Here is a 15675-nt window from a genome sequence, read left to right as displayed (position 1 = left end):
GGCCACGAAGTTTGACAGCTGTCTTAATCAGTAAGGGGAGAAGATTAATTTACCCAAATACCCTTCAGTGGGACCCGGGTTTGTTCGTGTTTCCTTAATTAAGTTCGGGTATAAAATGTTTGGATAAAGGGATACAATGTATTGACAAGTCAGCATGTGATTTTCTTGTATATTTTATCAATTATTAGCTATTTATTAAATAACCCCCTAGTGTCCTGTTGTTTCCATCTTTTTATATCTTTTGTAGAGTAGATTTTCAAAAAGTTATGTATTTTTTAAGAAACTTATAGTAAATTATTACGCCATAAAGTTCTTTAACTTAAATTGTGTTAGATTAATTTAAATTATCACGTACTTGAGATAAAATTTAAAGCATTTTACTACATGGACTCAAAATATAGGACTAACAGATGGGAGACAAGTGAGGTGTCCCCCTTATATTAAAATTGTTATTCACCCACAACATCCAATAAAATATTATTTTTATCTTCCAACTCATCTCATTTCATATCCTTTCTTATCTTTAAAAATAAACCAAACACAAGAAATGTGTCACATCATCCAACTCATCACATCTCATCTTATCCTATTTTTAAAAATCACACACATCATCCAATAATATTGTGACAACTCATCTCATCTCATTAAACCTTCATTTCCATCCATTTCCTAAAAAAAAACAAGAAATTGATTTCCTTAAGTATGTGTCACATCATCCAATAATATACCTCCAACTCATCTCATCTCATCTATTTTCTTATTTTTAAAAATGAACCAAACACAAACAACCTCAAAACATCATCCAATAATATACCTCCAATTCATTTCCTTATTTTTTTAACCAACCAAACAACCTATAACAATTTTTTAAAAAAAATCACTCACATCATCCAATAATAAAGTGACAACTCATCTCATCTCATTTCCTATTCTATAATTTTCTTCTTTTTTAAACCAACAAAACAACCTTAAAATAATTATTATAAGAAATAGGCTTCCTATTCTTTGATTTCCCAAATTTTTTTCCGAAACGAACAGCCCCTAAGTTGAGTACATCATTCACATCAAAACTCGCCACTAAGTTGAGTACATCACTCACATCAAAACTCAAAATAAACTTTTAAGCTCGGAACGTCCGAGAAGTTTCTTTTTGCCCTATATATACTAGTTTACTCGTATAGTCACCTCATATTTATCCTCTCTTTAGGATTATTGTATTTTTATATGACGATGATATGGATTGGTTTTGATATTTATTTTACTATTCTCTTCTTATTATAATCAACATTGCCATATGTGGTCGATATATAGTATCAGGCAATAGCAAGATGCGGTGAGCATTTATTTTGGTCAAAATTTAATTTAATGAATGATAGGTATAAGTTACTCTCAAGTGTTCTTTTTTATCAATCCATCTAATATACTAAAATAATATCTTGAAATGCCACTTGGCAGCTTGTTAGACCATTTGGCTACACTTGGCAACTTCTTAGACCATTTGGCTATTTATCTTCCATTTTACCAATTTTATAGCAGTTGACAAATGCTGGATAATTATGTTTATTAATCTTCCATATAACTAATGAGTAAACTTAATTTATTAGAGAAAACGCCCCTTTAAATTCTTAACGTTTTCCTCCTCATTCTTTCCATTTATTTTGCATTAATTAATATCATTGCGTTATATTAATATCATTAGAAATAATAACCAATTATAGCCCATTTATTTTGCATTAATTAATATCATTGCGTTATATTAATATCATTAGAAATAATAACCAATTATAGCCTTAATTACTATAATTTTCCTCTCAAACTGCGTTATATTAATATCATTAGAAATAATAACCAATTATAGCCTTAATTACTATAATTTTCCTCTCAAACCCGTTATATATCTCTCCTGAGCTCCTTCCATTCGCATCAAAGGTAAGAATCCTTGGCTCCTTCATTTCATTCAACTAGTATGGTGCACGTGCGATGCACGTGTATTAAGTTTCATGTTTATATGTAGCCCCAAAGTTCTTATTGATAATGAATGAAAAATAAATTGTGGTGCAAGAGGAGAAGGAGAAAGTAGATTTAGCAAGTGTGAAGAGGCGAACTGTTATTACTTTCCTATAGAAGGCTATGGAGAAGTTACAATATTAGAAACAAAATACATGTAGAATAAACTCTTTGTTCATCACACCTCCACACTCAATGTGAATGAACAATTCATAGAATACCACCTCACAAAAGTATTCTACTTCTCGTCCCACTCGTCGTTCTTATACGAAACCAACGTATCCACTATGTGTATCTGAACAACAAAAACGTGAAGGAAGAAGTTACGATATTAGAAACAAAATACATGTAGAATACGTCGATACATACTAACTCGAAGAGAAGCTATACCTTGGTGTCAAATGAATGTAGCTTAACCATCTGTGGATTTTGGATCAATTTGGCGTCACTCTCAATCCAGGTAAATGGGACTGCAACATCTTTGTCGTTGTAGGCTAACACGTCGAAGACACATTCAAATGCAAAGCAAATCTAAACCAAAAAAAAAATTGGGGGGAAAAAGTGTTTCAAAAAAAGATTAAAGCTGTTTACAGGGTTCATCAAGGCAAGGCAAGTAAGTGAGGCAAGAAACAATATGGCACATGATTGCTTGTATCTCCCTCATGATTTCCTTATCACTCTTTTCCCTGCTAACCCTGAAATAGTTTTTTCTTTCTCAGTATGAATTTTTGCAAATAAGAAATTATAAATTTGTAGCTCTTTCATCTCTAGATGAAGGAATGTTTTTTTCTTTTCAATTTTGTTTCATTAGTTAAGTAAAGCATGCATATGTAATTTTAGGGTATCTAGTGGCCTAACTTAAAATTTTCTCTGTGCTTTATAGATTTTAAGTAAAGCATGCATATGTAATTTTAGGGTATCTAGTGGCCTAACTTAAAATTTTCTCTGTGCTTTATAGATTTTTTCATATTTAGTCTACTGATGTCAATTTAGTTTGGAACTTAAAAATAAATGCTTTGAAAATAAGGGGTTAGAGATAAATGTATTTTCTTCTTTTTAAATCGAACCCTTGACGAACCATTTATTTTTACTTTTCTATTTTGTTTCATTATATAAAACATGCACATATAAAGCTAATAACATGTGTTAAAAAAATTTCTTTGCTGCTAACGTGGGTTGATAAATTAAAAGTGATAGCCTAATTTTTTCTCAATGTAGATCTAGATCAATAATTAGGTAATGAGAGGATAATTAGGTAATGAGAGGACAAATATGAGAGGTTTTTTCACTTATATCTATTCATACCATAAGTTAAGTTCGTGGTCACATTGGCACGATACCAAGTCAAGAATACTCTTATTACTAAATTGGCTATCACTTTTATTTTGAGCAATGATTTCAGGGATTGTAGTAAACAACGTTGTCATATAATAGAAAAATTATATGACCAATTCATATGATCAATGATTTCAGTGATAGCCTAATAGAAAATTTTATTTTGAGCAATGATTTCATGAATTTCACTAACAACATTATAAAATAAGAAGCTAAAACTGATGACCAATTCACCAATTTAAATCATTCTTTCTCAATCAAATCAATAGCAAAAGTCAATCTTAAACAACAAATCTAATTAAAATCTAATTCTAAACATAGATTAAAACAGATACTAATAAGACGAATAGATCTGGGACATTGAAAGGGGATTGGAAACTACCTTTCTATTTCTCTGCTCCATTTCTCTTAGGTCATGGCCATACCACCATCTCCTCTACCCCATGCTCTCTTCCCCTCCTCTATTCCTCATCAACTATCTTTATACCTTCATCTCGTTGTTCATCTCCTCTAGTCGAGATCATCATGAACCAACGAATAGGATTTCTAATTCAGAAATCGATTGTCTCACATGTCATCTACCTTCTAATCATGATGCCCATTATTTAAGTATTGTGTGAAGAAAGCTTATTTGATATTGGAAATTTTTATAGAGCAAGAGGGCTCTTGATTTCATAACTTGTTTTCCATTAATTCTTAATGAAAAGCACCCACTAACATTGGTCATTAATCCTCATAAAGAAAAAACACTCAATAATTCTAGCATTAATTCATAAAATGTTAATGATGAATAATGACAATGAATTTGGTAAGTGGTTTTTTTATCTACATTTAATATCAAAATTTTAGTATGACTTAGTTATATTTAACTATATTAAATAAATAATAGTTAAATTTTAATTGTATTTGTTTCGATAATAATACTAACATTTTCATGAAGAATAGAATTTTGTTTGAGAAATTTGGTGAAATTTAATGCTAATTATATTTTTATTGAGTAGATGAATAAGTGCAAAGATGAAGTTAATGGCAATAAGTGACAATTAATAAGAACCAGAATGTGAGAAGTTGTGTATGAGTTGAAAAACTTGTATTTAACGTCGTCCCCACTCAAGTTAACTGCTCACCCTTAATTGGCAGCCACGAAAACTCCCATGTATACATATATATCTAAGTATACTAAATGTCATATGCATTTAATTAATAATTACATAAGGCTATGTTTTTGAGAAACATATGTACTTTCATATGTACATAATAACGTTATTTTCTTGTATGGTTTCATGACCAAAAGAAAGTTTATGTAATTAAATCCTAGAATTACGTATTTTTGGTTTATTAATAATAACGTTCCATCTCTTGCATGGTTTATTAATAAAAACATTATTAATATAACTATGTATATTTATGTAATACATAATTATGTTCCATAAATAAATTGTAACATAATTATGGTTATAAATAAATAGAAGAACAGCAAGCGTTAACTATAAATAAATTGTAACATAATTATGCATGTATCAATTAATAAAGCGTCATTAAGTTATGGTTTATGCATGTATCTATATGTTTTATTATGTATGTGTTATGTTTTGTATGTATGTGTTTTAACATAAATTTGATTGTCTTATGTATGTGTTATGTTATGTATGTATATGGTTTAGCATAAATTTGAGGGCACTTTGGGAAGAAATGTTTTAACATACCAACACACTTTTATAATAGTATTAGATATTACTAAAATATTAGTTTTTTTTTCTTATGTCTAATTTTTAATTTCTAATTTGGTTTCGTTCGGACAGATTTTTTTTAGTTGAAGAAACCACGACTGATGATCTCCTCCCTCAATTTGAAGGATACCGAAAGATCGTGTATATATTTATTATCGTGGATTTGTAGTATTGATTATACTCAAAGATGCCTTCTTTATAGGCCTTTTGATGATTTTTCACAATTTGTTCCTTTTTTTTTTCCTTTTATATTGATGAGCATTTGCATTTGTGAGGTAAAGTATGTCACAGTCCACAGATCATAAAATTGTTTGGAAACTTGACAGACATTTTTTATTTTTATTTTTTTTTCTTGATATTTATTTAGTTATTGTTAGTTTCTGAAATTTAAATTGTTGATCTATTTTTAGAATAATGAATATGGGTCGTGGGGTTGTGCTAGTGAGCTTTAAGCTTTGGCCCACAGGATTTTGCTCAAATCTTGGGGGTACCAAGGCCTCCCCTCGACCCTTAGAAGCTCCACCAATGCTTTCGTTAGGGGGGTTATTGGTTGGGATATTTTGGGGGATAATGAGATAATTTTGGGGATTCTATTTCAAAGTGTTATTCATTAGGACAATGGAACAATGATAATAGCTTTTTGTGTTATTGGTTTTTTGGAACACTAGTGAGACAATTATATCACTTGGGATAAAATTACCCCACTCATATACAAAAATTTTATCCCAATAGTAAAAATTTACCCCATCCTCCATATTGGAACAATGTTGTTCCACTTTGAAGGCAATTGGGATAATTTTAAAATATTTTTTGTTTACTTAACTAATACATGATATTATTGTAATTATCATGTAATATATATATGTTATATTATATTTTAATTTTAATATAAAATTTTAAAAAATATTACATTGAATAAAGTAAAATATTATAATATTTTATAAAGTACATTATATCCTATGATACTATATTATAATTTAAATAATATATTATTAAAGTATTATATTATATATATTATTCATATATTATATCAATTATTATATAATGTAGCATACTAATATAATGTTAATTAGTAATTATTGTATAACATATTATATTTTTGTATAAATAAAATAATGTATTATATTAAATATTATATTATTAAAATATTATATTAAATATATTGATATTATATTATATTAATTATTATATATAGTATAGCATGCTAATATAATATAATATAATACAATATAATAATTAATAATAGTAATTTGTAAGTATAGTACAATATATTATATTTTAATATAAAGTAAAATAATATTTATATTATAATAATATACTAAATAATATACTAAACCAATTGGATAAGTTAATTTAGAAGTAATTAATAGTTAAAATTATTTTTTAATAAGGTGTTACATCATCAATTATCTCACATGAATTGTCAAATCAAAGACTCAAATTATCTCATTATCCCACTTTACCCCACTCAAAATATCCCAAAGAGGTAAAATTGTTCCATTGGAACAATTTTTCCACTTTGCCCCAATTTGTCCCAACCAATAACCCCCTTAGGGGGGGTTAGTCACCTAGAACTTAAAATTAGAACTGGGATAATCTGTGAGATAAAATTTTAAGGTGTTAGTCACATAGAACTAAACCTAGAACAAAATTTTAAGGTGTTAGTCACATAGAACTAAAACTAGAATAAAATTTTACAGTGTTAGTCAAGCAGAACTTTAACAAAACTAGAATTGGGATAATTGTACAAAATTATCCCACTTTTTTTATTTTTCTATACAAAAATGAGAGTTCTAGTCTCTCAAATTATTCCAAGTTTTAGCTTGGAACTATGTGGTAAAAAACTAGAACTCGTATTTATTTTGTTATTTTTTATTTTTTTTCTTTACTTATTTCTTATTATGGTTATCACCATCATTAAACCATCATCATAATAATAATTGTCAATATCTTATAGTCTAACCAAAAGTTATTTAATAGTAACGAACATTCTTGTAAGCAATTATCAATTAATAATAGTAAGTTTAAAATACATAAATAGTATTTATATATTCAAAATGTATAAATATATACTTCATTATTATAAAAATTTATCCCACGTTATTTTATCAAAATATCCTGCTTCACAAAATTGTCCCTAGTTATCCCACTAAAATATCCCACTAGCGAAATATTATTCCACTTTAACAATTATCCCATTTTGCATGAAAATATCCCAATTGACTAACACTTTAGAGTTAGAGTTTAGGCACAGTAAATTGGATTATATTTTATATGGTTATGGTTGATGATTTTGTGCCTTAGGTTGGATATGAGTGCATATTCATCTATGACTTAAAATAACAAAACTTATTCCAAAACATCCCATCTAAATTGTATAGTCTCTCATAACATAAAGTACATAATTATAACATAAGTGCATAGTATTAGAATTGCTTTTATTATTGAGATGCATATTTTTCTTTCTATAGACTAAATAGAAGATAAATTATGTCATTTATTTCTATATCACTTTCTAACATGGTATTTTGAGTATAGCAATTTATTCAATGAATTAGAAAAATCTATGTGTGATAACATTATGCTCAATTTTTGTAATTTAATTCCAGTTGGCAAGTTAGAAATAACCCGCAGCATCGCGCGGGTATTAACACTAGTAAATTATATATAGCATATTCCATCTATACCAGGTATTACATTGTCAAATTATAAACAGTAAGCGACTTAAAAATCAAAATAGTTTGAGACAAGTAAATGATGAGACTATAAAAGTTCCTAATCTTTACTTGAAAAGATGTGTCCATGTTATCCATGCAAACATTTCTCTTGCCCTTAACTTTAGATAGTTCCACTATGGCCTTGTCCACTAATTCATATAACATTTTTGATACAATTTTCAGTCTTTGGAAGAAATTTCAATTTTTGACGTATGAATTTATCTGCTCATTTTAGATTTTGTTGGACTGGTAGGTCTGAAAAAGGAAGTGAAAATTTGGCCCATCTATAATTTATCTAAGGCTACATTATAATTTTAGCTTTGAAAAAAAAACCTAGCTCGAGATGCAAATTTCGAATAGTAAATCAAAATTTTGAAGAATTCTTCACAGAAGTTGTCTATAATTCCACAACCCTTCCTCATTGTCTCAAACTGTATAGGGTATATACATTTGTACTCAGTTTTCATAAGACCAAGTAGGGTACAAGACATCAAATAAACCATCCAAGATTAGGGTACAAGACATCAATGCCCATTTCATCTTCCTCATATAATATAGACGTAACAATTATGCCATAAAGATTAGAAGCAATATTTCCTTCCTATTTCTTATAGACTGCAAAAGAGTGCGGGATTATCGAAAAGATTTTCTTTATGTAACTAACACAAATTACTACAGGTCTAAAATAAACTGTGCGCTTCTCGCTTCATGATTCGACAAGGCATTCTTTCCTTCTCGCACAATATAAACCTTACCCCCTCATAATATTCGCATCTGTATCCGAAATATCCGAATACATATTAGTCATACTCTTACAATAGTTTCGATTCTTAGATTATGGATTTATGTTTAATTTTGATTATCAAGATGTCTAATCTTAACTTTTTAGTTATAATGAACATATTAACAAACTCTTTTGTATCGCATGAACTATGTTTTTCTTAATACTATCTAGTTTTCTCATATCCATTTTGTATCTGCATGCATATCCGCTTATATATCCGCATTTATATCTGTTACCGTATCCGATTTTAGCGGATATGGATATGAATTTTCCTTACCGATGTATATTCGTAGACGTACCCGTATCCGAGATGGGTAAGCGGATATGGATATGGTAAGCATCATATCCGAGCTATATCCGGACCCAAAACGCACCCCTACTCACAAACCAAAAGCACTTGTACAGGACTAGAACTTCGTTTCCTTTATAGAGCTCCTATATTACAATCAAAGAATTCTACAAACATAGTAATGTGAAATTGAACAATAAAAAGAAAATAATTTACCTTTTATCCTGAGTATTTTTTTCGCTTCATATGTGTGCCGTGAGATTCGTCACTAAATAAGCTGTCAAAGATCGGCAAGGGGGAGGTTTCCATCGCAGGAAATAACATGCTGAATAAATTGTGACAAAAGTGAGCATAATAAACTCACAATCTCATCTTTTACCAGAACTCCGAAGTTTTGGTATAGAGAAAGGGACTTTTAGATGTTAGAAGAGCAACCTAACAATCTATATTAGTGTATAGAAATAGAACCGTCCACGCTCACCACAACTTCGGATTCTGGTGCATAATTAAGCTAACAGAACTATACCTATGCAATCAATCTGAGACACCAGTTGGGTTGATATACTCGATGTCGGCGGAGTCATTGCAGAGTTATACCTCGGATAACTCTTTCAACTTGATCATTTATACTTTTCTTCCTTTCTCATGCAAAATGCTTCATTCTTCCATCATCCCTAACTCACTCTCAGACCAAACCTTTTCCCATGGTCCTCCTTTGGTTCCTAGCCTGAAAATGGAAATATCTTCTTTTTAGTTTGAATTCTGCAACAAAGATGTAATAATCAAGAGATTGTGAGAATTATTTTTTTTTACCTCCAAAACCCAGCGGCTGCCCTCAAGCTCATAAACAGGAACAATCCTGACCAAACTCCAGCAAGCCCAAACACAGGTGACGCAATTAGAAGAAATAACGATGAAACTAACCCCACCAAAGCCTGTTATGAGATTTCACAGCGATGATAAAGATAATCTTTGAAGAAGGAAATGAGATGATGAGAGAGGAAAAGATGAGAGAGGAAACAAACCATGGAATATGCAGCAAATGCGAAGTCTGAGACACCATAGTAAAGCCCATCAAGCACAAAAGCAATGGCATTGATGGGTTGAGATGCTGTGACAAACTGCACAAGATTTTGTTGAAGTCAATAACGAAGCCTCAGCTTAAAATAGACAATATCATATAGTTAACGTTACCAAGATTCCAGATCGAGCAATGTTGAGAACTGCCGAGTCTGTGGTAAATATGGTAGAAAAAGATTCAAACCCAAAGTACAATAGAATAGCCAAAACAATGCCAGTGGCTGCTCCTATCTGGTCAAAATTTCAACAATAATATAGTAAAAGTTTAGTAGCCAGATGATGGAAAATTAGAAACAGGATTTTCCAAATAGCTATTTACCTGTAGAACTCTCTGTGCTATTTGGTGAGCTTGTTTATAATTACCTTTGCTGTATTCACTAGCAAGTAAAGCCTGTGAAAGATATGTACAAGTAAGATAAGAGCACAAAATTGGATCCTTTTGATTGCTGACGTGCATTGGAATAATAATTACAAAGATAGAAATACTAAATTCTTCTAGGTAAGATACAGAATGAGAACAGATTACAACAAAGAGAATATGCTCCAATCTCACCATCTAAACCAACAAAAGACCCAATAAAACAACTAAGGTGAAGTAAAGAGAAGAGAGTATTTCACTTTTTCAACAACTCTCTTTCTCTTGCTCTTGTTCGCTCATGTTCTCTCCATCATTCCTAAGCACCCCCTTTATAGTGAATCTAACCTATTGAAAAGCCATCATTTTTTACATGGATTCACAAACAAACAAATAGATAGATGAAATAGAAAGCTAGTGGTTCATCAAACAGTAGGCTTATCTAATTAAGAATGGAAACTCCAAATTTGATTCGTCTTTTTTAATATTCAACTGAGAATAGGAAAAGCTTAAAATATAACCTGACCAGCAAGAGCTAAAGCATCATTGAGCAGGGAGACTGCCAACCAAACTTGCAAGCAAATCTGATGGCCAGCCATGGGAACCGGGCCTTCTCTTGCGGCCATGGATGTTGACAAGGTCATTGTCAGAAGAACTGCCATTGTTCTTCCAATCAAGAGGCCACCTATGAAGAAATAGAATTGAGAAAACTCTTACATAATAGTTTGTTTATGTGATTATGTATTCCTCATTTTGAGAATTTTTACTCAAGGCTTAACACAATTTTGATGAAGAGAAAAAGCCATTTATCGGAGGATAGCTTTCATTGGAATTGCTGTTTTTTGTCACAAAAAAAGGTTCTAAAGTAATCACACAAAGCCAGAAAAGAAATATTCCACACATAATTTAGATCGCGAAAAAAAATCATATATCACTTACCAGATTTCAGATAACGAGAAAATCCACTTCCAAAAATGTTTGGTGGAACAAGTATTACACTCCCATTTAACTTCCAGAGGAGAATGAAGGCTATCACATACCTAGTAAAATGATTATGAATAGTCAATAACATAAAGATATTACGGAGAAAAATGATTAAATTAATAACTCATTGATATACGCACTCAAGAGTACATTGCTTTTATAATAATCTCACGTTGCACTATACATACTCAGATATCACCGTAGCAAGTGCAGCACCATCTATTCCTAGACCAAGGAGAAATATGAAAATAGGGTCCAGTGCAGCATTCAATAAATTTCCAGTACCTAATATCCAAAATATCATTAGAAAATATTTAATCATATTCCAGCATAATGTTCAACACATGGGAAAACATTTCACACAGACCTTATCAATTGTATTGGCATGGAAAATCACAAGGAACTGATATGGTAGACAATAGTTGCAGTGGATTGCTAGTCTAAAATATAAACACTATGATAATACAAACCATCTTGATTGGGGAAAAAAGGACATTGCATAAGAATTTCCATGGTTCCTAGAAATTTACTGCCAAATATAAATCATGGTTCTAAGCTGTTCGCTTTTAAGAGGAGAGTTACTGCAGAAAGAAACCAACAAGACTTCAGAACTAAGCTTCAATTTCCATATTAATGAATATAGTTTTGGTTTTGCTAGATGGTTATGTGAAAATCCTCTCCTATCCTGATGCTCATACGCCCTGTTTAAACTCACTTCAAAAGTATGTTTAAGTTCATAAATAGTAGGCTGACAATGTATATACAAAAGAAAATTAATATTTTCAAAGTTCACTTAATTTCTTCTTTTAAAGAAGTCTCTTTACTTATTATACTTCTTTTATTGTTCCACTAGGCATCCACATCATCAAATAGAAAAACAGAAGTTATACCCAGAATATACACAACCAGGTACACAATGCATGATAATGCACTTAGCACATTGGAATAGCTTGATGCAATCAAAATGTAATATACTAAGTTAAATTAGTACATTAGGTCCAATAGACACTGATCCAATTAACCAAAAAGTACATATACGTGCTAGTGGATACCCATGTAGGAAGTTCTGGTTCCATAAAGTTTCTTTCAATGGTATATCAACTTGACATGAAGATTTGAAACTCCGCAGCAGCATAACGTCTTATCTCAAAATCATGCAACCAATAAATAATTGATTTTTGAGACAGAAACTGATATCTAAAACAGAAATTTCAATGTTACATGGTTCACACTCAGAGGACCATGAATTCAAGATTCAACATCAAACTATACAATACAGCTATGATACAAAACTAAAACATTCTGCATACCTACAGCATATAACGGCGTCTTTGTATCCATGAATCCACGAAATGTGCCTTGCGCTGCAAGTGCTATCACCACTGGTGGAGCACCAAATGCTCGCAACTGAAGGAACTGCTCAGATGGAATGCGCATAGGAGAATCCTAAGTAGAGCATAGAAATAAGGATCAATATTCAACAAAACATCAAAACAATGATCATGTATGCTACATTAATGCCCTCATAACCATTATAAGTTGCATGTCTGACCAGTAATCAAAACTATAGGCCAACAACAATGCCTAATTAACAATAGGAAATCAGGTTGATCATCTATTTTAAACAGCAAAGGGATGGAATACTCAAAGGAAACAAACACAAAAATTTCAACCAAAACAAATCTGTCCAAGGGAAATGTCTTTTGCTGAAGTCCGACCATATAGCAGTTCAGAAGAAAGAAAAAAAAAGAAATTGGTTCTTATTATATTGTTATGAATGTTAGACATGTAACTAGACACTCTTGTACAGAAAACCTTCTAGCAAAAAAAGAAGTTTTTATCTGACTCATAGTGACAGCAATTAGGATAACACTTAAGAACAAGATACCATAAAACAAAATTTATAAACTTTCCACATAGCTATCCACTTGATTTAACATGCCAAAGAAAAAACATAGTGATATGAAATTTAGGGATTAATTTGCACTATTTGCTTACTAATTATGCACAAAGTCTATGTCCAACCAATTCATCAAGGACGAAAGGGCACTAGCAAGAAGTGAACATGATTAGCTTAGTTTGACGTACTACTGGTACACCCATGAAATTCAGCAATGACCCTGAGCCCAAAGACAATGCTATTGCTTCCATTATTCCAATGCCAGCAGCCAAAGCTAAGGAGGTTGATACTGCAGGGAGATACTTCTTTCCACCCATCAGTCCCTGTGATTCAAAACCTTTGTTCTCTATATAATAAAGAGAATCTGAGATTAGTATTTATTTCTTATTTGAGACAAATATAAACTCAAGATCCAGCTGATACACCTTCTGTTTTATTATCCAACGCTTGCTGTTCAGCAACAAAAGACGTAGTGACATTAAGAAGAGGAATGTTAAACAACTTGGAGACTAGATTGAAGAGTGAAACCGATACACCAATTGCAGCCAATTCAACTGACCCTGTTGAAGTTATGAACAAAATTGATGAAAATTTTGAATTTAGTCATTTGCTAATTGGGATATGAAAGTCCGTATGCAGAAGTTGAAACATTGGATCAAATTGATTCCAATAGAAGCTACAATACAAAATAATATACTACACTATATACTATTTGTTTCAAGTTCACCCCACAATATATATCAAATTATGGTTCAAAGAAAAAAGTGAATTTAGTTGATTGCAAGAAGCAAGCAATCAACTGGGAGAAATATAAAGCAGCCTCAAGAAAGAGGGAAAATAGTCTTGTCACGTCGAATCAGATTGATCTCACCACTCCTATCTTTTGGCAGCTCATTTTTGTTGATTGAAGTGACAACCTCTATTACAAAAGGGTCAATTATTTGAATTTCATAATAATGTAAGCCCACAACTGCCATATCCAAAGTCAAAGAAAATCACTAAGAAAACAACATGTAATTAGCATATGAAAAACACTACAGGCACACCCTCTGCCACACCTCCGGTCACACCCCCTCTCCCTCTACAGTGCAGGGGTCCCACCTAAGATTTTTTTTAAAAATCTCAGGTGGGACCCCTGCACTGTAGAGGGAGAGGGGGTGTGACCGGATGTGTGGCAGAGGGTGTGCCTGTAGCGTCACCCTTAGCATATTTACACTTTGTTTCTGAAGACAGAGGTTTAATGCTACAATGCATTTCCAACTACATGTACCTACAACAAAGATAGTTCGATGTGCACTATACTTTTCGCTCATTGTTGTTATGATTTTGACGAGAAAATACAATCAAGTTGAACTTAATCCGTGAAAATTTTGTCATTTTGCAACAAATTTGCTACAAAGAAAACAGCCACTCTATATAAAAAACAAAATTTCAAAAATTATTACATCACCAAATCCCCCCCCCCCCCCCCCCCCAAAAAAAAAAAAAAAAAAAAAAAACATACCCAAATGCACCAACGAACGCCGTATCCACAAGAGAAGCAATGGGATCCGCCGCAAGAGCCAAAACAGCCGGCAATGCTATGTACAGTATCTCCACACTGATAGCATCAACCCTAAGAAAAAAAAATCCCCATAAAAACATAATTAAATACATAACTCGCCTCAAAGTTAGGGTCTTTTTTTCTAATTCGTCATACCCAATTCGACTGAGGAGACCAGACACCGGAGTTGATTCTGGGGTTTTCAATTCGGATTCAGGTTTTTTAGGGTTTTGCTGAGAGGAGGAAGAGGAGGAGGGGCGTATTATCGGGTTCCGGGCACGGATTCGGGTTGTAGCGGGTCGGGTTGAATGTGGGGGGTGGAGGGAATTGATGAGGGGCCGGAGACAGAGAGCAGTTCCCGCCATGGCTGAAAGCCTATGGCTTGCTGTTTCTTCTCTGGGATTTTTTGAACCGTAGGATAAAAATCATTTGCTATCCATTTTATTTTATTTTATTTTATTTTTGTTTATATTTAGAAGCCCAGCCCAAATCCGGGGCATGGGCTATGGGCCATTAATTGAAAGGGACGAAAAGGTTTAAGGGCATTAATCTTAGATTAAACTAGATTATCTTATTTGCCGCATAAAACAAGTCACGAGGAAGAATCTCATAAGCAAAATAAAAGAATATATAAATACTCATGTTTGATTTATTTAAATCCGTAAAAAATTACTTAAAATTTTTAATTATCTTTTTAACCAATTAGACGAATATAAAACTATTTGATGCGTACTTTATCCAAAATTTATTCAAAAAATTACTTAAATTTTTTTTAATTATCTTTTTAACCAATAAGACGAATATAAAACTATTTGATGCATACTTTATCCAAAATTTACCCCTGTCTAAAGTATTCCGTAAAGAATTTGATCCTCTCTACAAAACTAGGATATACGTTAAAAATATTAGAAAACGCCTCTTGGACGATGATCAGATAACTTTCCATGACTT

The 15675-nt window shown here is 31.7% G+C and overlaps 1 protein-coding gene across 1 annotated transcript; it reads right to left on the bottom strand.

The window, feature by feature from the left end:
* On the bottom strand, nt 2093–15155 carry LOC109830021 (protein DETOXIFICATION 44, chloroplastic). The gene is made up of 17 exons (XM_020397174.1): nt 14881–15155; nt 14686–14796; nt 14053–14057; nt 13607–13735; nt 13370–13527; nt 12592–12727; nt 11470–11566; nt 11237–11337; nt 10819–10982; nt 10262–10333; nt 10057–10173; nt 9888–9983; nt 9676–9797; nt 9389–9589; nt 9079–9187; nt 2398–2538; nt 2093–2302 (listed from the first exon to the last, which is right to left on the bottom strand). The coding sequence occupies exons 1-14, from the start codon at nt 15087–15089 to the stop codon at nt 9520–9522; spliced, it is 1587 nt and encodes a 528-aa protein (XP_020252763.1). The 5' UTR covers nt 15090–15155; the 3' UTR covers nt 2093–2302; nt 2398–2538; nt 9079–9187; nt 9389–9519.

The sequence above is a fragment of the Asparagus officinalis genome, chromosome 2 (assembly GCF_001876935.1).
Source record: "Asparagus officinalis chromosome 2, Aspof.V1, whole genome shotgun sequence".
Taxonomy (NCBI): domain Eukaryota; kingdom Viridiplantae; phylum Streptophyta; class Magnoliopsida; order Asparagales; family Asparagaceae; genus Asparagus; species Asparagus officinalis.
The sequence above is the reverse complement of the archived record's forward strand: the minus strand, read 5'-3'. Positions and strand labels throughout refer to the sequence as shown.